This window comes from Gossypium raimondii, chromosome 9, assembly GCF_025698545.1.
Source record: "Gossypium raimondii isolate GPD5lz chromosome 9, ASM2569854v1, whole genome shotgun sequence".
Lineage (NCBI taxonomy): Eukaryota > Viridiplantae > Streptophyta > Magnoliopsida > Malvales > Malvaceae > Gossypium > Gossypium raimondii.
This window is the reverse complement of record NC_068573.1, coordinates 39,716,325-39,739,010: the sequence shown is the minus strand read 5'-3', so window position 1 is coordinate 39,739,010 and position 22,686 is coordinate 39,716,325. Positions and strand designations below refer to the sequence as shown.

The 22,686-nt window shown below is 32.6% G+C and overlaps 3 protein-coding genes across 3 annotated transcripts; all 3 read right to left on the bottom strand.

Annotated features, from left to right (window-relative positions):
- Nucleotides 1-1,311: 1,311 nt before the first annotated feature.
- Nucleotides 1,312-2,222, bottom strand: LOC105799626 (NDR1/HIN1-like protein 1). Its single transcript, XM_012630292.2, has one exon. The coding sequence runs from the start codon at nucleotides 2,166-2,168 to the stop codon at nucleotides 1,539-1,541; it is 630 nt and encodes a 209-aa protein (XP_012485746.2). The 5' UTR covers nucleotides 2,169-2,222; the 3' UTR covers nucleotides 1,312-1,538.
- A 6,530-nt stretch (nucleotides 2,223-8,752) lies between these two features.
- Nucleotides 8,753-9,628, bottom strand: LOC105797702 (uncharacterized). Its single transcript, XM_012627635.1, has one exon. The coding sequence runs from the start codon at nucleotides 9,626-9,628 to the stop codon at nucleotides 8,753-8,755; it is 876 nt and encodes a 291-aa protein (XP_012483089.1).
- A 4,878-nt stretch (nucleotides 9,629-14,506) lies between these two features.
- On the bottom strand, nucleotides 14,507-18,864 carry LOC105799625 (exocyst complex component EXO70A1). Its single transcript, XM_012630291.2, has 11 exons — nucleotides 18,547-18,864; nucleotides 18,298-18,393; nucleotides 17,729-17,934; nucleotides 17,396-17,632; nucleotides 16,790-16,928; nucleotides 16,489-16,701; nucleotides 15,807-16,012; nucleotides 15,472-15,669; nucleotides 15,301-15,400; nucleotides 14,973-15,223; nucleotides 14,507-14,846 (listed from the first exon to the last, which is right to left on the bottom strand). The coding sequence occupies exons 1-11, from the start codon at nucleotides 18,703-18,705 to the stop codon at nucleotides 14,729-14,731; spliced, it is 1,923 nt and encodes a 640-aa protein (XP_012485745.1). The 5' UTR covers nucleotides 18,706-18,864; the 3' UTR covers nucleotides 14,507-14,728.
- Nucleotides 18,865-22,686: the final 3,822 nt, after the last annotated feature.

Genomic DNA, 22,686 nt, shown 5'->3' with positions numbered 1-22,686 from the left:
ATGAAGAAATCCCAAGCTAAAGCGGAAGAATCATACTTGTTATAATACAAAAACACGCAACTTAGTTAAAAAGAAAAGGGGTGCGGTGAAATCTTCTATTTTACACCTATAATATTGTTTTTAATTTACACTACCCATATAAAAGAAAAATTCAATTTCAGCCGATCAAACTTAAATCCAAAAATAAAGTAACCTAACTCACAACACAAAAACACTTAATAATAATCCTAATATTCGGTAGTTAGGTGTTGGTGAAAGTAAGTGTTGTTCCAGCTCTGCAAAGATGGCGCATGTGATTCACCTTAAAATTCCTTAATAAACTATCCTCTCCTTGCATATTAAACAATTCAAACCCCTCCATTACCTCTGCTTGCTTACACCTCTCGTTTTCTCATTCTACTCTACCCCTGATGAAAACATCATTTATTTTTTTTATTTTTATATACAAATTTTATAAATATTATTTTATATAATTTTTTCATCCATAGAAAGCGACGCCACTACAATTCCATGGGGGAAAGGCCCATTTAATTATTAGTGCTTCCAAATAATCAGTTAAAAATTGAGGTACTTTTTTTATTTTCTTGGATGAATGGTGAGGAATATTCAACCTTTGTCAATTCTAAGGCCAGACAGCACAACCGTTTGATGTTGACCTCCACATGCAATCGCTATTTTCTTGCCTTTTTGTTTATTTTTGTGATGTTTGGCAAATTTTCAGTGAACTTTTGTTTTGGTAGTGAATTGCCTTTGAGATTAGGACCCTACGATATTGGTTCATTGTAAATATTTCAAACAATTTCCAATTACTTAATGGAAAACGGAGATGGTAAGCTTTAATTAGGTTTTGTGAAAACTTACCAACAATTACCTCAACAACTGGGGTTAATGTATAAAGGGAAATGCACTGCATTCACACATTCAACAAATAAGGGTTGACGTTGATGTTATTATTAATATAAAAAGATTGTGAATTTAAATATGTTAACATATATTTATTATTTTAGTTTAAAATTAAAAGGAAATTAAACACCGCCCTCTATATGTCCTTTTCCTAAACTCATAGTCATCACTACTTTTTAACTTTTTGTTGAATAATGAAATTATTTTCAAACAACGAACCAAATTTTGTAAAAAATACATCGGGGTATAATCATGTGCATGGATCCAATCCTATCAAATTAAGAAACGACACCCTAATTAAGGTTGAAATGATTCCTTTTTTTTTAATTAAAGAGAAAGAACTTTGAAGATCCAGGACTAGAAAAGAAGAAAAACAAGTCGCTTCTAAATGAAAAAGACTGCACAACCTCCACAAACTGCTTGATTCTTATTAATCACACTTGGGTTTTTTAGAAAATAAAAATTTCTACTACTTTTTTACTATTTATTGTATAGCAAAGTGTACAATTCCCTTACAAACAAAAAACAAAAAACAAAAAACGAAGGGATAGACGAGATATTAAGATCGAAAAAAACAAATAGTACTTGACGTCCTTACTTCTTTCTTCTTCCTCAATCCTCAGTCTGTTCAAACTTCAGACACTGACGCTGCATCTAGTCACAAACTGAAACTTAACAGCGTTTTGTGCGACAATAACACCGTTAAATTTGCTTCCAAAAGTAATTATTGCCGGACATCTAACGTAAAGATGGTATCTCCCGGACACGAAAGCTCCAACTTTCCATCTCACCCGCCCATCAATCTTAATGATAAGAAAAACCGACCCGGAAGCCTGTTCCGAACTTAAAGACGTGGAAAAGTCCGGGGAGATAGGTATCATGTTCCCGTTTATGAAAGGCGACCAAACGTTGACATCCTTGTGACCCTGGTAAGTGGGAGGGAGTGAGGTCCGGGGTGTGATCTGTTGGTTCCTGTAGGTGGCGTAGAGGTCGAGCCTGTCGTAGTATATTCCTATTCTGTCATTGGGGTTTCGAGACGATACGGTGACTTGGAAACTGGAAGTTAGGAAATTGGGGACGGAGGCGTTGAAACCGTAGACGGTGGTGTCCTGGAGAATGAATCTGGGCTTGCTGGGACGAAGGATTGCCCAAATGAGAAGGACTGTGATTAGAACAATCAGGATGAAGAACAGAATGCCGAAGAGGAGTCTTCGGCGGAATTTATTGTGGCCTTTGCCATGGTGGCCGCATTCCTTTGCCGACATGGTAGATAGAAAGTGTGAGTGAAAATGAAGGGGGGTGGTGAAACAGAGCGAGGGACCTCTCTGCTTTGGTTTGTGTAATGAGATAAAGTGTTGCCTGTGTTTCTTTATATATATAAATTACATATAGGGTACCATCTACATAATATAAAATGAGAGTTTATTATGATTGCATGGTGGAAAAAAATATATCATTTATAGTATTGATATTATGAATTTATGTTCATGCATTTATATATTAGTTTTTAAGTCTTCGATTAAATTAATACTATTTATTAATCAATTCATGTATAAAATTATAAAAAATAAGTTATTTTATAAAATAATAAACATTATTTATTAAGGACGGTAATTTTATTTTTTTATGTAAAATCTAGAAAAATATAATTTAAGATTTAATAATTTTCACTTTTTCAATTTTATCCTTTAATGAAAACCTCAATATTTTTATATCAATTTTTTATAAATATATTTATTACATAAAATTTTTATTTATATCCTAAATATGTCGTAACCTGTTATAACTTTTTCAAAGACATGGAAAAGAAAACACTCAAATGATTGGTCTCCATCCTTTATTTTTATCCTTCTTTGATTTTCTTTTGCTGGATTGTCATGCATGTTACAACAAAATTTTGTCAAATTTTTTTATTTTCATTAACAAAAAATAAAAATAAAATGAAAAGAATTAAAAAATTAAATGGTGAAAACCTTATCATTTGATTCATTAATGCGATATAAATTTATGTAATATTAATGAATCAAATTATAATGTTAATTAAAGCTAGTTTTAAATTTTTTAGTGATTGCGTGCATAAAATTATACACCATTAATATATTAAATATAAAATTTAAAATGTATTATTTTTAATATTTAGTACGTGCATGAAATTAACAAATCGGTATATAAAAAAAAGAAAGAGAAAGTATAACAATGAAAAAATAGAAAAAGTAGGATACTTGAAAAATTAAAATGAAAACTGAACATACAGCTTTTAAAAATAATAATTAAATTACTAATACAATCTTTTAAATATATATTATTTAATTTTTTTAATAGTTTTCACTGAATCAATGAAATCAAATTTTGTGAAAGAATCAGGTTATGAGACACCTATATGGGTAAAAGATAAATTTCATATAAAATAAATAATTCAATAAAATACTAATTTTTCAAAAAGAATGATAGTTCATTTTAGTCGACAAAAGTATTGGTATTGATGGTTAAAGCAAACGTCATGACCAATTTTTTATTTCTTTGGAGAGCATTCACAGCGAGGAAATTAATTATTGTTATTGACAGTGGACATCTTGATTTGAACAAAATAAAAAGCAAAGATCTTGGGTTTTCAAATATCTATATTCGAGTTTTACCATTCGCAATTGTAATATGTGAATCTTTAATCTCAACGTTGTAACAATAATTTTTTTTGAAAAATAGTTAAAATTTTATTTTTTAAAGAGATATTTTTATCTGAAGTAACTAATGTTATTTAGATATTTATAAAAAGAAAATCTCTTAGTTTTTCTCCATTTTATATAATTTGATATATTAACAACCATTTCAAATGAATAATGAAGTCAAGAAGGGAAGCTTACCCTTTGGTTTTAAAATACTAAAATGGTAAAGGTGGATGGAATGAAAAGATTAACCAGTTAAGTCTATTATAAAATATTAAGATTGGATTGAAAAAGATGGATGAGTTTAATAAAGTATAAGACGCATATTGTATTTTTAATGAAAAATTTATGTATTTTTTAAATGATATTATTGAGAAGATTAATTATTAACCTAAAAATTTAATTTAATAATCTCCATGATTACTAAAATCATAAATTGGTTAAAAAGAAGGAGAGAAAGTCCAAGTAACACGTATCCATGGGATTCCTGGCCAGCCAGCCAGCCAACCAGCGGGGCCCTACCCTCTTTTTGGAGGTTCCATATGTATATCCAGCCAAGCCACGGCCACCCACTATTAGAATATACACACGCATCTCTCTTCAGCCATCCCAGGCGTAAGAGTGGGAGGAGGGCAAGGAATCACTGGCTCCATTCCCGGCTTGCTTTTATTTTGTATTTCTATGGATTGAAAAGGTTTAAAGTGGTTTCCCTTTCATATATATGAATATCCTCTTTTTCTTAATACCATATTTTTATGCTTTTCTTGATGATACAGCAGGCGGGGGAATCCATTTATTTACGCCCTCTAACACCTCCTTTACGACAAATCAGTCACAATAATCCTAACCTTATTTTATATTTTAGATTCTATCACACATTTTCTTTTTTGTTTTGATCCATCGAGAATAAGTTCTTTAGTCTCGTATTCTCTACCTAAATTATTGTTTGCTACTTGACGTTTGACCAACCAATGTTATTTTAATTAATAAGCTCACAAATAGCCTTAACTGTTATTAGCCTTACTAATAATTGCGTCCGGTTAACAATTACTTTTTATAGTACTTTCATTGATTTAAAGAAAAAAAATATATAAATTATATATCATTTAAGCTAACAGCAGTTGAGCATTGTTAACATTTACACCTCCAATTAATTTAGGGTACTCGTCCATGTAAAGAGTAAAAGTCAACAAACTTGAAGGTTGCTCGGAAATTTCAGAAGGAACCCTTCTTGTCTGATATGTTCACTTGGAAAATTAGTCTTCGAAGCTCATGACTTGAGAATGTGAAAACCAGATGAATCCACCCCCAAAAATAAAATAATTAGAAAGCAAAGCAAAAAGACCTCTTCCCTTGGAGCACAAAAGACAGAAAAGAATGTAAGGATTGAAACGGTGGAAAATGTAAAAGCTCTAACACACAAGAAAACAAGGCAAAACCAGAGTGTTCTTTTTGTCCCCCTAGCCTGAATTTTCCATGCTTGAAATAACGATATCTTAACAAAACCTTTAATATCTTATTTCATAATTCATATGCTTGTAACTTTGTTTTCCCACAAATTTATTCCCGTCTTAAACGTATGACAATTGAATGTGGCACAAAAAAGCATCTTAAATTTTTGAATTTCCTTTTTTTATATATCAAAGGTTTGGAAGGGTGGTTGAATGAACAATGTTTACAAAATTTTTTAATTACCAACTGTCTACATTTTTCTTACAAGTAGAAATGAATACAACAATTATAAATGTATTAGAGCAATTATAAAGTAGAATTAAACTATATAAAATATAAAAAGACGATGAACCAAATAAAATTTACATATCGCAATTGTGTAGGGTAGAATTTGAGAACCACACATGACAGTTACACAGGGTAAAATTTAAACCTGAGTACTAAAAGACCTAAGATGTTAGTCTTTAAATTGTTGCGGTAATAACAATACCAAATTAATACTCCATCCTCTCCAAGTTTGACATTTCTTTATAATTCTTGTGATTCGATAGGCAGAACTGGAGAAGCTTCGCCTACGATGAGCTTCTATGGTAAGTAATAGATTATCAAATATCTATCATAGAAATGTGTACATATAAAAACAAATGTTTGAATGACACATGTATGCATTTTTGTGCATAGGAGAAATAGAAGAAAGGGATCAGATGTTGGAATTTTAATAATTAATTTCTTAAAAGTAATTTTCACAAATCATTTAAATTAAACCCAAAATTATTTTCTTTTAGGTTACAAATACAAGTATAATTACAATTGTAGATATAAATAATACATATTTAAAATTACAAAATTCGGTAAGATTGACAATTAAAATATTTTCTGTTTTAGATCAAAATAAATTTAAATATGACTTACACATGTAAGATTTAAATTAAAATAAAATCTGAACCAAAATTTACACTTAATTTATATAAAATGAAAATTTAGAATTCTAAATTCTCAAAATTTTAAACTTACCATTAAATCAAAATTACATTAAAATAATTTACTGGATTAAATTTAAAACTCTCTTGTTCAAGATAAAAACATTTCCAAATAGAAATATAAAAATTGATTTTATCAAAGTGAAAAAGGAAGGACAAGATAAGCATACTGAAATAGAAAAATGAGTAGTAGAAGGCAAGGATATATACCCTTTGGAGCGAGTTGTGGGTTCGTGGGTAGGGGATATTAGGATCCCCAAAAGTCACCTTTTTGGGCACAGAAATTTAAGTTGATTCCCTCCCTACACATTGTTTGATTGTACCAAGTGCCCACCACACACATATTCTTTCAACCTCAACACTTTTAGTTCTACCCTTTGATTTTTTTAGTGTATTATTTTCCCAATTCTTTTTATTTATTTATTTATTTCTTGCATTTAGATTTTTTTTTGGCTTAACTTTAAAATTCATACTTAAATTATACTTTTTTTTCAAAAAGATTATATTATTTCCTTCTTTTATATATTTTTTCTTTTTCTTTTTTTTCTTTAGAACTATATCGATGGTTGCGCCACTCAAACCACCAATTCTCCGTTTAGTCAACTCGTATAGTTCAATCAAATAAATTATTAGAAATACATAAAATAAAGAATATTTAAAAAATAGAGAAAATGGTTCCATTGGTTTTTTTTAGCTTGGTTCAATCGATGTGTATTGGTTCATTAGTTAATTGATTCAACCCCTGTCCTTGTCCCTGGACCAATATCTCGACCGGTTCTAAAAACACAGTTTTGATCGATGAAATAACTTTTTTGATCTCGTCAAGTAGAGCATGTAAGTTGTTAAGTCCAAAATCAAAATTAATCACCAGCATCTAGATGTTGGAAGGATAGCTTTTAAGCAATTATTGAAATTTTAAAACGAAAAATAGAATTTTAAAAATATAATTTTTAAGAAAAAAAAGGAAAAATAGAAAAAAAAATAAAGAGAGAAATAATGTAAAAGAAAAAAAGAATTTAAAAAATATAATTTTTAAGTTTATATGATATAGCAGATTATTATTGACATTTTTTTATAATGGATATAATATTTTGGTGTAAAATGGATAACAAAAGAATAGTTTAAATACCATTAGTGACAAAAAACTTGGACAAAAGGGAATAATTTAGATATGTGAGTTAAGCCTTTTTAAAATAGATTTTAAAAAAGTAGTTTAGGTACAAGTTGTGACAAAAAAAAGTTTGGGTACCAAGATGGTGAAAAGAGTATAGTTTAGGTACCAATGTGTGAATTAAGCCTTTTTTAATATCTTCTCTTTTTTTGGATAAATCTCAAATCTATTCATAAACTTCAATTTAATGTGCAATTGTATACATACATTTTGATTTTGTGTAATTTTATATATGAAAATTTGCTTTGATTCAGTTCTCATAAATTATTAACACAATTATTGATATAACATAGTTTTATGTTTATATATTGCATATAGAAATAATTATATTTATCCAATATAAAAATAAATTGAAGAATTTATTTATTTAAATGTGTATGATTGAATCAAATCAAATTTTCATGTATACATTTGAACCACGATCAAAGTTTTGTGTATGATTGTACCAAAATAAAATTCATTATCAAATTACACATTAAATTAAAATTCATATATAATTTTTAGATTTATTTTTATTTTTACTATTTTGATTATTAATAATATAATCAACATTTCAGAGCGTGTAATACACGTCCTATTAGACTGTTAAGTATGAAGAAAAATTGATGGCTTAAACTGAAAAATTAGGAAAATAGAAATAGGGCAAGAGGAAGGAAGGAGGTCTTGATTAATAGAGGAAAAGATGGAAAATGAGAATTTAAAGGGAAGAAAAGGATTTATTTTTGGGAAAGAAAGTCATATATAGGATTTGATAAATGAAGTCGATAAAGTTTTAATTGTGTTGATAAGATTGAAGATTTGTGATTTTGAGTATTCAAGTTTAATTTAATTTTCACTCTATGTAAATTATGTGTAAATTTTATTTAAATTTATCCGAACTTAGGTTCAATCACATGTGAATCTTATCTACCTCTACTCAAAAAGGGATATAATAAATGAATTAAAATTAAAATATTAAAAATATTAAATGTAATTGCATCACTTAGACAAATACTATAAGAAAGAAATTTCAAAATTGGAATTTAATAAAATAAGTATAATAGAGAATTATAATATTAAAAATAGAATAAGAAAAATACCCAATATGGACAAATTTCATTTTGTCTATTATTTTACTAAGAAGATCTCATTGGAATTTAATAAGTTAGCTTAAGTTTCATTAAAATTGAATAAGTTTTTATTTATTTTTCTTTCTTAAATTTATCATCTTTTTATATTAAACCCCAACAGCTCCTTAAATGGTAGCATTAAAAAGATTGACCCAGAGAAAATGTTGATCAATATGCAAAAATAAACAACAATTGAAAAAAATTGCAGTGATTAGTTGAAGAGAAGAGGTAATGAAGGAAAAGGAAAAAGAGAGTAATAAAATAGAAAATGACCCCAAAGCAGAGAAAAAGGAAAGTTACAGTATCTCTTAATATTCCTATGACCTTTTCCAGGTTTTGTTGATACAAAAATGTGAAATTGAATGAGCAACATACTAGTCTATGAACACAACTATCCCAAAGCAACCCACTTCATAGATGCAGGAAAGGATGTATTGCAATATAAATTTAAAAATAAAAGAACAGAGGATTCATTCAGGCGCTAACATAGCAATCTTCACGGTCTTTAATATATTCCAAAGTTCCTTCCCTTGAGGAATTCCCGAAATTAACCTTCAAATCATCACATTCAACATTGAGCATCAAGCTCCTCCTGAACCACAACCACATCCCACTTTTCAAGGTGACCCATACCTTAATTTTCAACACAAAATTGACGCCCCCGTTCTTTTGATCTTTGCCCATATCTTGGGCTATCCAAATGGGGACGGCGTGATGAGCCGACTCCCCTGTGTTAATCACAACTCGCATCGAGGTTTTGTTCTTGCTTTCCATGAACATGGGGTTGATCCAAGTAATCCCCACGTCGTATTTGTCGTTGTAATTCATAAAAACCTCCATTCCATCCACATAAAGATACAATTTGGTGTTGGGGTTTTCAATTCTAATCTCCGTCTCCCACCTTGCCGTGAAAGGATTTGCGTCGGTATTGAAATTTGTGACATGCATGTTCGCTACGTGGAAAACTGGGAATCGTGGCAGAAGAGTTGCCCAGATGATCAGCTTTGTTAGCAGCAAAATCACAATTACCAGAATCAAAAATGCCAAAAAGCAACGACAAGCTCCCGAACAAGGATGACGGTGCTCTGATTGTATGTAACCCTGTCCATAATATGGCCCCGGTGGCGGGTAAGGATAAGGGTAAGGGCCGTATCCGCCGCCGGGAGGAAGTGCATTGTAGTCATGGAATTGGGCATTGGGAGGCACAATTGCTGGAGGATAACACACCTGCGGCGGATGACTTTGTGGCGGCCATTGGATTGGAGGACCTTGTTGTTGTTGTTGTTGTGATGTGGTTGTATTTTTATCTGTCGTCTGCTCATTTGGTTTTCCTGGATGATCAGATGCCATTCTTTTTTTTGTTTGGGTTGCAATCTTTGTTTTTCTCTCTCACGTAAAATAGAGAGAGAAAACGTTAAAGAACTGAACCGTAAAAACGAGTGGGGAGCGTGTCTTATATTTTGGATTCAAACCTATTTTTAACTTCATATTTTTATTTTCATTTTCATATAAACAATCATCTCATTAATTCATTCCTACTTCAACACTAAATTTCTCAGGAATATCCCCTTAAAACATCTTCTAAAACATCTATTACTTTTTACGGATGATAGACAATTAGAGATATGTCAAAATCGCTTAATCGAATTGGTTTTTCGATATAATTAATCAATTTTGATAATTTATTTTTATTTTTAATTTTCAGAGTAAACCGATTAATTTTTAATTAATAAACCTTAAGCTCATAACTATACTCAAGCTCAAATAATTACATATCAAATATGCTATATCCAATATATACCTAACCCAACTAAACTCAAACATAATCCAATTACCCAAATAATTAAATACCCAAATAACCTAATTAAAAAATAAATTACAACCTAAAATTACAATTAAATTAAGGGTTAAATATAAAATTGGTAACTGAACTTCTCCACTTCTCTCAAATTGGTACTTATGATTTTTTTTGTCTCAGATTGGTATCCGAATTTTTTTCTGTCCATTATATTGGTACCTGAGCCTAATGATGTCAATTTTTAATGTGAGAAAAAAAGTTCAGACTAAAATTAATTAATTAGGTGTGTAGGGTTTTCAAATTTTCACAATAAATGCTTCATCTCTTATGACCCCCAAAACTTTTAAGCTTTTATTATATTACATTCTATACTTTTTTTTAAAAGAGCACTAATTTATTATTTCGTCTAGAGCCTCAAAAATTACAAAAATGGGCTTGCCGCCATGTGACATCCTCTTGTACACTTTTTCTTTTCTTTTTCATTTCCCTCATTTTCTCTTTTTTTTTAACAATTTCTCAGCCATTATCACTTAATTTTATTATTAACTTTAAAAACTAAATAAATTATATGACTCTTCTAACTAAATCAATTATTAAGCAGAATAAAATACTAAACCCTCTCAACCTCTATTCTCTTAGTCGTATCTTTGTTCTACCGACGCGATGACTTTTCGGCTTACTACTCCCTTCCGAAATGAGGACGAAACGACCAACCACCTACGTCGAAAGCGGCTATGAAAGCAATGTCGACGGTGGAAATAAACGAAACCCATATCGATGACGAACTATGTTGCACTGTCCATAAGGAGTGATGTTTACTAACATTATGTTCACGATTACTAGCTAAAGCACAACTTAACACTCGTTTGAAGAAAACCATGAAAAGGAAAAGATTTGGGAGGGGATTTTTTACAAATTAAAAAAAAAACTGATTTAAAGTAAAATGTTGAAAACCCAGAACTTGAAATACCGAAAATTAATATTTTTTCTTAAAAAGTCAAGAAAAAAACCTAAAACTCTAGCGTCGATTCTTTGTTGTAGTTGGCCCTTAAACTGGAAGATGAAAGAGTGAAGAAAAAGATGAAGAAGACAAGGGTAGGAAAAAGAAAAAGTAAAGAAGAGAGGAGAAAAAAAAAGGGAGAAAATGAGGGAAATGAGGGAAATGAAAAAGAAAAAGATGTACAAGAGGATGCCATGAGGCGACATTTGATTGGCTAGTGTTGACATGTCAGCAAAAACCTAACGACGTTAGGCTCTTTTACCAATATAGTTGATGGAAAAAAAAATTCGAGTACCAATTTGGAACAAAAAAAATCATAAGTATCAATCTAGGAGAAGTGGACAAGTTCGAGTACCCATTTTATATTTAACCCTTAAATTAATTAACACCCCCAAAACTAAAAGTTGTAAGGTAAAACAATTTCAAAAAATCACATACCCCTTACGAAGCAAACAATTTTGAAAAATAACAATGCATAGGAGTGATTAAACAGTCAATTCGGTTAATATTCGAACTGAATTATCATTATCGAATTAACCAAAATCATAAAAGTTTTAACTATTAACAAAATAAAAAATTTTACATGTTTTTTTTTTTGTTTTGTTCAAATAAGTTTGAAATATAAAAAATACCACTGCAATGTTTTTTTTTTTCTAATTTAAAAAGGGAAGCAAAAACAACAAATAACACAATAACAACACTAATTTAAAACCATCATAACAAACACTGCATTAAAAACAAGAATGTCTAAGACTTGAGTGGTGAAATGAAAAAAGGTTTGAAAATGCAAAATATATATATTCGAAGAAATCAAGAAGAATAAAAGATGCTCTAGTGTCAAGTAGCGCCCACCGAGACTTTGTTTTTGAGTTTGACAATGGAAAGAAAAAAAAATTAAGGCTTCTTTCTTTTATTTTTTTTCATTTTTATATATATTTTTAGTTTAAAGATGTATAAATTTATTATGAATTTAAAATTATAATAATTTGTATAAATCCAATTAGTTTTAAGCTCATTATTTAGTTTGGGCTTACATAATATATTGGACCTATAAAATATATTGGGCTTATAATACTTTATTATTAATAATTTTGGTTAATTAGTTATTTTAGTTATTTACCCAATTACAAATCGAATTAATTGTTAACTGAAATTTTAAAAAATTCTTAATTGATCCCGATTAAACTAGATTCTGCAAATAATTTAATTCGATGGATTAATTCAGTTTTAATTGCACACCCCTAGCGCAACCTTCCCCAATTCCACTTCGTTCCTAGCCACCACTCCCATTGTATTGACAAGACTATCAATTTTGTTTCGTCACTTTCTAGCCCTTGTAAAGGAATGGAAAACCAGTATTACGGTCACCATTTTTCATCCAATTACCATGTGCCTTCTGCTCCCAATACAACTCTTGCTTATCTGATTCAAGATTAAGAGCCAGTTTCACCTCAGTAATCTTGCCTAAAACAGAGTCATCCGGATCCAAACTATTCAAATTAATCAAGCGTTGTTGCAAAGTAGTAGTAAACCGCCGCCGATTCAACCTAGTATTCTTCAGCCAATTTTGAAAATAAGCTCCCAATTGAGATAATTTAGCCGGCAAACCACCGACACTACCACTCCAACTAGCTCGATTGACCTCCTCACAAGAATCCTCTAAGACCCAACAATTTTCAAATCGAAACTGATGTGCCACAAAATCATTGGATTGAACTGCAGTTCTTAACAACAAAGGATAATAATCCGATACACTGTGCGGTAAATGTTTCACTGCATAATGCGAAAAAAAATCAATCCAATCAGCCGACACCAAACATCTATCAAGCCTTTCCCATATATTATTAGCAGCAAGACGCCCACGGTCCTAAGTAAACCAGGATCCATAGTACCCAGTATAAACAAGATTACAATCATCCCACACTAGACGGAAGGCTACCATTTGTCGCTCATCCTGGACTTGCCCACCGGATATCCAAAACGAGTATGCAATCTCATTAAAATCTCTTGCAACCAACCACCGTCCTGTGGACTGCGAAGAAAGCTGCCGCAAAAGATCCCAAGACGCCGATCGAGACTTCTCGTCTGGGGACCCATAAAACTCAGTAGACCTCCACGGCATCCCGCCATCATCGTCCAACACATCCTTATCAATATACTGCTGCAAGTAAGACCACAACCGAATATCAATCCCGAGTTTCCAACCAATCGAAAATCCACCTCTAAATCCGAAAGAACCAACATCAGTACCATTTAAAAAGCCAAGCTTACGATGAATACCATCCATTTTACGACCTAGCAATTTAGCTTCTATGAAAAAAAACAACGTGGGATTATGTTCTCTCAGTATTGGCTGAAAGCGTTGAACGGCACGCGGGTTCCCCAATCCACCGACGTTCTAGCAAAACAACTTCATTGGGCCCGACTGGCCAACCTCACAATCTTCCCATACAGAATGATCAACAGACATGACATGACCGATGCCAACAACGCTCGAAAGCACTGTGTCAGAAGCAGACATTGCTCCCAGGGCCCCACGAGCTCGCTTCTTACCATCATTCACCTACCCAGGTCGGTCCTCCAAATTATGCTTTGAGAACAAAACACAGCTCAACTCACCTTGCTCATTCAACTTTTGACCCATCAACCCCACATTTGAACTACCCGCCAACTTTAGCCCCAAATTAAGGCTAATATCTTGCACAAAAGTAGAATTTGTGATAACCTCCCCCACATCCTCAAACCCTTTATTTTTCACCCCCAAATTAGCAAGAGGAACCCTGTGATCCCCACGTAACCAACAACTATTCACCACTGGCCCCCGGCGAGGCCCTGCTCGCAAAGTCACATCCCAATCCTCGGCACATCCGCTGTTCCTTGAAGAATACATAGAGGGCAAAAGCTCTCCCCATGGCCCAACTGGCCACACAAGAAGCAAAAAACCGAGAGCCGCTCATATTGGAAGCGTACACAAGTGGTGCTTTTCATTGTGACCGCTTCATGAACTTCTATTACAACATCTATAGTTGACGCTTTTTAACTTATATTGTACAGAAAAACTCATCCCATTTCATCTATAAATTTTACATTTTTGAAAATGATTGGGAGTGTTGGAAATAATTTTAATAGGATTCATTAAATAATGATTTTGAGGAGAAGAGATTTGGTTTGAGCAAAAAGCGTGTGATTTAGACATCACATGTCCATGCCGACCAAAGGGTTACTCAACTAAGTTTAAATATATTAAATTTTCATTACTCTTTACCTAACAAAAATAAATTCAATACTTAATTTGCATAAAAAAATCTAAATTGTGTTTTACCAAGTACATAGTTAATTAGTGATGCATTTTTCATTAATGACACTACACCAAAAACATTTGGAATGTGAACGAAAAAAAACAGAATATCTGTGACTAAGATGCACAACCTTTTTAATTTATTTGGAAATTTATTAATTTAATATTGAAATTTGAATCTCCTTCACAGAACTGTACAAAACTCACTCAGATGAAAAAGACACAAGAACAAAGCAAGCCTTGCAGAAAAAAGTACACACAACCTCGTCATTCTACAATGATTAGTTGAAAGCTCCATTTCATCAGTATCTAAATTTCTTAACAGATTCTCACCAGCATTTGGTTTTTTGTTTTTTATCGCTTTTGTTCGACGCATGTCTTACCTTCAAAGAACTCGCTTAGCATTCGTTCAAGGTCCTCGGGCTTGTATTTAATATACTTGCAAGGGTTTTTCCCACTCTCGGCCATAGGCCTGTGGTGTTGTTAATTCAAGCACAAGAAACCAAAACAACAGAGTTAGTGTTAAATGATTGAGATTGAGAGAGATGAAAAGGAAGAAGAGAAGCCACAAAAAAAAAAAATTATAAACAGAACTTACCCGAAACGTTTATGGAAGGATCTATAGGCAGGCAAGAGTACTTCTGCAACAGCAAGCCTCAAGGACTCGCGCAATTCACTGTCTGGGACATTCCATTGGCACTGCCTCATATGAAGATCCTCAAACTGGGCGTTGAAATTCTTAAACCTGTCTTTCACCATTGCTCTTGATATTCCACTGCCGGAATCACCTCCCAATATTCCACCACCACCTGCTGGCGCAGCCCCTTGAATGGTGACACACTGAAGGACCTGCACGACTAAAAGAGAACCACTTAGCATGCTAGTCTAGCTATATGAATGCATAGTATAAGTCGGGCAAACAGAACCTTTGCCCAAGAAATCCTTTTATACTGATTTGCATGCTGCTGAACAATCCGTCTGTGGATTTGAACCCAATCATCTCCCAACAAATCCTTGGCTTCTGACCTGTCAATGAAATATTAAAGAGTTTATTTTTGAATCATCCCAACGAAACACAGTAAAAACATAAAACACACCTTCGCACAGATCTCACTATGTAGTGCATGTTATTCATCAGAAATAGTTGCGTCAGTGCAGGGTCCTTATACTGCTTGGATTTCCCATCAAGGTTAGTCTGTAGGGCTTCCATTATCCTTTTAGTTAAAGTCTTCAACTGAGCTTCCGTATCACTCTCCTCAAACTCTTGAAAGAGTTGCTCCAGTGTGGTTTTGTAGCTGCACCACTCAACAACCACAATCAGATGTGATTGACCAAGCAAATATTACTTGTAGCACGCAATCCAAATATACAGTGATACCCCAATAACAACTAAAATCCAGCAGCAATTGGAAGCAGAAAAAATACAACTTACTCGAATAGAAACTTCACATAATTTATCACATAGCTAGTCAAAGGATGGACAGTTCCATCAAGAACTGCGGTTTTGGTGGCATCTTTCGCAACTGCTTCCTCAAAATCCCCAAATGTCTCTTGCGCCGTCTGAGCTAGCCGCTTTGTCAAACTTTGAGCAGATTCCCGCATTTCCGTGCAAGATTTTGTTCCAAAGAGATAATCAATCTGTCCACATGCCCCCAGAGAGAGAGAAGGAATCAGTGTCAGCTTATAAAATCATGTGAATCAATATGCATTTGTCCCTACAATGCATGTTGTACTTTTATCAAAGTGCATAGTTAAATGGACAATAAAGCAATGCTAGTTAATCTCACTACGGAAATATTTTGTTTCACTCTGTAATTTTGTCATTTTAATGCATAAAAAATCTTAGCAGTTAACTACATAAATGCATGTTCACAATAATGTTTTAGATAAATTTGTATCTGACCCTAAACCTTTTCCAATTGAGTTGCAATTTATGCATGAATTGAATGGATTAAGAACAAAAAAGAACATAAAGTAATCATGGTGTGCTTCTCATGCATCTAAGGAGAAACAAAACTCATATGATTATCACAAATAAAAGAAATAAACTGACACTGTTTCAAGAAAAGAAAATTCATCATATTGTAATGGCTGCAAGAAAAAATTAATGATACCTCTGACTGTAGTTCTCTCATTATCTCGTACATATCCAGAAGAACAAATAATTTTTCGGGTGATCTCTTGCTTTTGGCAATAGCTTCTCCAAAACTAAGGAGTACAGATACACTGTTTGCAGTGATTTCGGCATAACATTGATCCCTGAGAGAATCAATGCCCGCAAGTATCTGATCGCAGATTTTCTTTTCCCCGGCAAAGAGCATTTTGACCTGTTCAAGCATTATTATGACAAGGGTTAGAGAAAAGAACCAGAAGTAGAACACTACCACTGAAGCAGAATTTTACACGAATCCTTACAGCAATACGCATGTAATGTATCCAATTCCCGATCTTAGCCTCCAAAACCTCCCACTGCATTTTCTGGACATCATCTTTACTAAGTCTCTCTACCCCCAATTTCCTCAGACTCTGTTCCAAGACCGAAGCACGAGTATCCCTAGCATTTAGAAATATCATATCATTTGCAACAATTATTCAAGATTCCAGAGCACCAAAAGGTGAATCCCAAACGAAGATCAAAGTTTTTCCAATCCAAAAAAATAAGAGATCCTCTATACATGCAAAAATCTAATATGAAATTTTGGTCATAAAGTAATTTATCATGCCAAGGTCTAGTGCTCTAGAATCTTGATGCATCATTACTTAAGCTACTTGCCAGTCTCAAATAGTACCAAGACCATATTAAATTAAAAAAAAAAAAAAGATTTTAAACTTTAGACTCTGCTTTTCCCTTCTTGGATCAAGAATAAACTCGACCAGCAGAGAAGAGTTAATAATATAATTCTTCACATAGTTCTCACAACACATAAATTTTGAACCCAATTAGCGGTGAAGTCTAAAAGCTATAATCACTAAGGAGAAGCATAAACATCTTAGCATCAGATCATGAAAAACAGGTCTCACCTATAAATCCTGAACAACTGTTGCTGGTGACCAGCTTGAACCATTTGTTGGGCCAAATTATGCAGCAAAGGTAGAACCCTGGGCGGTATAAGAGTCGGAGGTGTGTAAACAGCATTTTCTGAGTTCTTTTGGTTATCAGAATCTTTCTTGCTATCATTTCGCTTTCCAGGTGATGTTGCTGATGGTCGCAATGAATCTGGTAGACCATCGAAAAGGCGATCAGGTTCCACCACCTTGCTGAAGTTCAAAGAACGTGTAGAACACTTTAATATTTCCCATTCTAAAAGAATCATCCAAGCATATTAGCATAATGCAGAAAATCTTAAAACCAACCTGTAATTTGTTAATAGGTTTCTAAACTCATCCTCTAATTTCGAGATAGCTTTTGTCAGCAAATTATTGGCATGGGTAATTATACCAGATGTACGTTTAAAACATTTGTGGGTAGTGAAATACTGAAGATTGCTTCTCAGCTGATCAATTGCTTCAAGATAGCTCTCAAGATCCTCATGTGGCCCTCTCAGAATCTTTGCTTCCGCCTAAATTACGTATGTGTAAGTACAAATATCAGCATTAACAATACAAACGACATCATATTTCCAAACTATATGGTATAATTGGGAGAATGGTGACAAAATTCCAAAACAAGTTCTGTTTGGCTGCGGGAAAATACTAAAACATAAATCACGTTTTAAAATTGAACTTCGTCTTCTAGCTCAACACAGCGTTCTAAACTATAGTTTTGACCAATTATTTTCCTTTGCTGAATAAAATATTATATCTATCCTGAGCGCCAAATGGATCCAATAAACAAAAAATAATTACGTTTCCTTAATCACAGATTAGTTAATAAATATAAACAAAAGAGCGATAAATCAGAGAAAACCAGAAAAACGAAAAACCTTGCGCGTGAGATCGAATCGCCCCAAAATAGCTTCAGCTGCTTTAAGTGTCTTATCAATATTCTCATGCGCTCTCCTGATGGAATGCGTTCGTATCTACGTAAAAACAAAGAAAGCAAATCAATATTCGGAATCAAAACCTAACAGTTCTCTCAATAATAATAATAAATCACTTAATTTCTCCATCAAACAAAAAATTGAAAAAGAAAAGACAGGTTGAGGTAATTGAAGGAAATATAGAGAAGAGACCTGAGTGGGGCGCATGGCGGTCTCAAGAGAGGAGAGACGGTGATCGAAAGAACCGAGAATGGAGACCATGCTTTCCGTTATGGTTTGGCTCTTCTGCAACGACTCTCTTACGAGAGCTGCTTTGTCCCGCAATGCAGCCATTGCCTGCGGCACCCCCATTTTCCTCTCACGATGCCCGACGACAGTGCTTCTTCTTTTTTTTCCCCTGGTGGGGCGTGATTTGATTTCAGACGTAAGCTTTTAATTTTGAAAATGATTTTCTTTTTTTAATTTGAGAGATTTGATTTGAGTGAGGGTTGCCGTGTCACTATTTTTCGGTTTTTCTGTCTCTCGTTGAGTTCGACGACAAAATATGAAGTAGTTACGAAGGAAAACGGACCAGCGGGTGGGGTCCAGGCCCATTTTTAAATAGTTTATTCCACGTCAGCTAATTATTGCGCAAATGCCATGCATGAACTGAATATGGTTTATAGTATGCATGAATTTATTTAGTGCGACTAAGATTTTTGAGAGGGATGTTTGGTTGCGGTTGTTATGAAATGTTCTTTGAGCTTTCTCAAGAAACAATCAGTAATAAATTTATAAAAAATTATTATGAAAATTAAACGTGGCTTTAATTGAAATGATAATGTTAAATAGTGGAATATATGATATCATGAGTTCAAATTTCATAATTTTTGTTATATGTATATATTTTCTAAATTTATTAAAATATAAAAGACATAAATTCCTTCAAAATAATATATGTCACCTTATAAAAAAATTAACTTTTGATAATTTCCTAACTAAGTTGAACTTACTTTCATTTTCATTATTATTATTATATATATATATATATATATATATATATATATATTACCTTATAAAATAAAGAGCGACATCAATTCAATCAATTTCTTAATATATATAGTATAGATAATACTTTCATTTTCATTAAAATTTTATATTTATCTTTTCTCAATAATATTTATAGATATAAATAAATTATAAAATTTGAAGATAATAAACTCATTTTCAACCTTGATGACTATTATTCCTTTGGACTATTGTTTTCAATCACAATTAAGTAGCTATCAATAAGATTCTTATATTTAAAACAAAGAAAATTTTAATTTATTTAAAAGTTAAAAAATACTCATCGCTAAATTAAATGTTGAAAAAGTTTTAGTAATTAACTTATTTTGATATGTTATTTTGAGTTTTTATTTATAATATTGTGTTTTTTATTTAAATATTGTTGTTTTGAGATTATCTTTCATAATAAGCTTTTATATGGTAACTTCAAGATCATTGGTGTCAAGGACTATGAGTTTTTAATTGTCAATGATTATAAGTATACTTATCTGTCACACCCTCATTTGGCAAGGTAGCATTGTTTGAGAGACTTTGAGAGACTACGTTGGCAAAGATCACTTAAGTCGCAAGACTTAGACATAATAAGATTGGTAACTTCGTGGCAAAGTACTTTGTTGAACTTCGCCGATACTTCATAGTTCCGCTTCACAAATTAACGAGTTCCTTGTTGTGGCGAGAACCTTACTAGGTGGACTTTCCCACTAATAAGTCTGCCACTCGTGTTTTTGTGTCATTGTTAAATGTAAGTGTAGTGGTTAGTGGGACACGTTTAAGTCATCTAACATTCTAGTGGAGGTAACGTGTCAGTAAACATGACACTTAGATAGCCTCGTAGGATATGATTAATTAGTAGAAGCGTGTGAGAATGATTACTGTAACGCCCCTAACCCGCATCCATCACCGGAACAGGTTTACAGAGCATTACCGGAATTTACAAATCAAATAAATAGATATTTCACATCATATAGCATTCCTATTAGAAACCAATTGAAATCAAGCATAATGTCCCTTATGTGAGCCCTCGAGGCCCAAAATACACATTAGAAACAAGTCGAGACTAAACCGGGTACTCAGAGAATTTTTTGGAAAATATTAAAATTTTTCAAAGGTGCAAGGGACATACACCCGTGTGGCCAGGCCGTGTTGCTCACATGGTCAAGAGACACGCCCGTGTCTTAGGCCATGTGGGTATTCGAAATAGGGGCATACGACTGTGTCCTAACCCGTGTCCAAACTTGTGAGATCTCTGACTTGGGTCACATGACCAAGCCACAAGCTCGTGTGCTAGGCCGTGTGAGTATACTGACTTGCATTCTTAAAAAGATACAAGAGACGCACAGCCGTGTCACCTGGCTGTGTGTCACACACGGCTGAAACACACGCCCGTGTCTCTGCTCGTGTGGACGAAAATAGGTCATTTTACAAGCCATATTTATCACCCAATTTGGTGTTAACCTACAATCAACAATATGCATATCAACAAGCCAAAATTAGGCACTAAAACAAACCAAAATCAAGCTTTTCACATATAATATCATCACATACAACTAATATGCCTTTAGGCACCTCAGGTGACAGATTATTACATGTGTACTCATGTATTCAATATATTCATATGTATAACTAACTTATATGCATATTTGTACCCAAGGTTTACCAAACTAATTTGCATTATTTCAAACTAAGTCACTTACCTATCAAAACATACCATTTGATGCCAAAATGTATTTCAAATACTAGCATATTTAGTTATATATACCTTACATATCAAGGTATCGATTAATGATCAACTCATCGCATATTAAAACACATGTATATAAATGCACATTTAGCTAACACTTTACCTTTCACTATACAACCATAGATTAAACTACACATCAACCACATAAGGCAAATATGCACAAACCAAAATGTGCCAAAACACAAGCCAAATATAAATGGCTAATCTCCACAAAATACATATAGGCCAACATTTAGCCAAAATAACCTGTACATGCCATTATAACCAAAATAAAAACATCCAAAAGAACTGATAAAACTGATGGATAGTGTGATATAACTCCGACAAGCTTTCAACCCAATCGAGCTTTTGATAATCTAAAAAGCAAAGAAAAACAAATACGTAAGCAATGAATGCTTACTAAGCTCGTATAAACTTCAATTATATCAATTCATTTCAAATATGAAATTTATACATATCAATAATAATCCAATATCGATACCGCAAGATTCATGAAGCTATATTCAACAACTCACAAGGTGAATAAATCCACAGCATCACTTATACATATCATTCCTAGCATAGTAGGATTTTAAATAACTTTAAACCTTACCACTCTTTCATGAGCTCAAGCATATTTTCATTTGAACACTTACCATTTCAATACAACTTATAATTAAACATATTACCATTCAACCAACAGCTTGACATTTGCCTAAGCATCAAACAACAACACTTGTTAGCATACTTGAACATATTTCATATAAATTCATCATTGATAACCTTATTATCTCAACATGTCACACTTGAGTTTATTACTTGTCTCAACTTACATAATTTCCATGTATCAACATATCAAAGATATTCAGATATGTTCATGTCATGATACATATCATTCTCTTACCATTTCTTCATATACATATATCATCCATTTCAATATATCAATATATCAATATATCATGTGCCATCATTTCCATTTATTTCATGTATATACCGTATTAGTTCGTATCAAACTCATATCGTCTCGTAACAAAATATTGCCAGTTGAACCATTTATAATATCGTTGGATAACTTTCAAATTCATTAAATAAATCACTTTACCAAGGCTTTCCCAAATCGAAGAACGAATTCCGGATAAGAGTACATCATTAACAGAATCTCATACAAGCTAGGCCTTCCAAATACGCCAATAGAAGCTCAAAAGTTGAACAGAAGCTCATAAGAGTTGAACATAAGCTCGTAAGAGCTGAACAGAAGCTCGAAAGAGCTAAACAAAAAGTAAAACACGAGAGTTCGCAACAAATGCTGAACCCCGGTTTGCTTTAGTAATTTTTTGATATCTTCTTTCAATAGCGTTATACGCCAAATAACAAATATACTCAAATCTCGCATTCCATTCAACCTCAATATTCAATTCAATGTTATAATTCCAACAATAATTCATTTTTAACAATAAAATAACAGCATAATATCATTCATCAAATTAATACAAATATTAATTTTTAACCGTACAAACTTACCTGGATAAATTGCAGAAATACCAAGATTCAGGGGTATTTTGGTA

Coding starts and splice junctions, on each gene's coding strand:
- LOC105799625 (XM_012630291.2), bottom strand. CDS start 18,705: ATGGGGGTGCCGCAGGCAATGGCTGCATTGCGGGACAAAGCAGCTCTC. Junction 16,013..16,488: donor TGAGAGAACTACAGTCAGAG/GTATCATTAATT, acceptor GCATGTGGACAG/ATTGATTATCTCTTTGGAAC. Junction 15,224..15,300: donor AAAGGATTTCTTGGGCAAAG/GTTCTGTTTGCC, acceptor TTAGTCGTGCAG/GTCCTTCAGTGTGTCACCAT.
- LOC105797702 (XM_012627635.1), bottom strand. CDS start 9,628: ATGGCATCTGATCATCCAGGAAAACCAAATGAGCAGACGACAGATAAA.
- LOC105799626 (XM_012630292.2), bottom strand. CDS start 2,168: ATGTCGGCAAAGGAATGCGGCCACCATGGCAAAGGCCACAATAAATTC.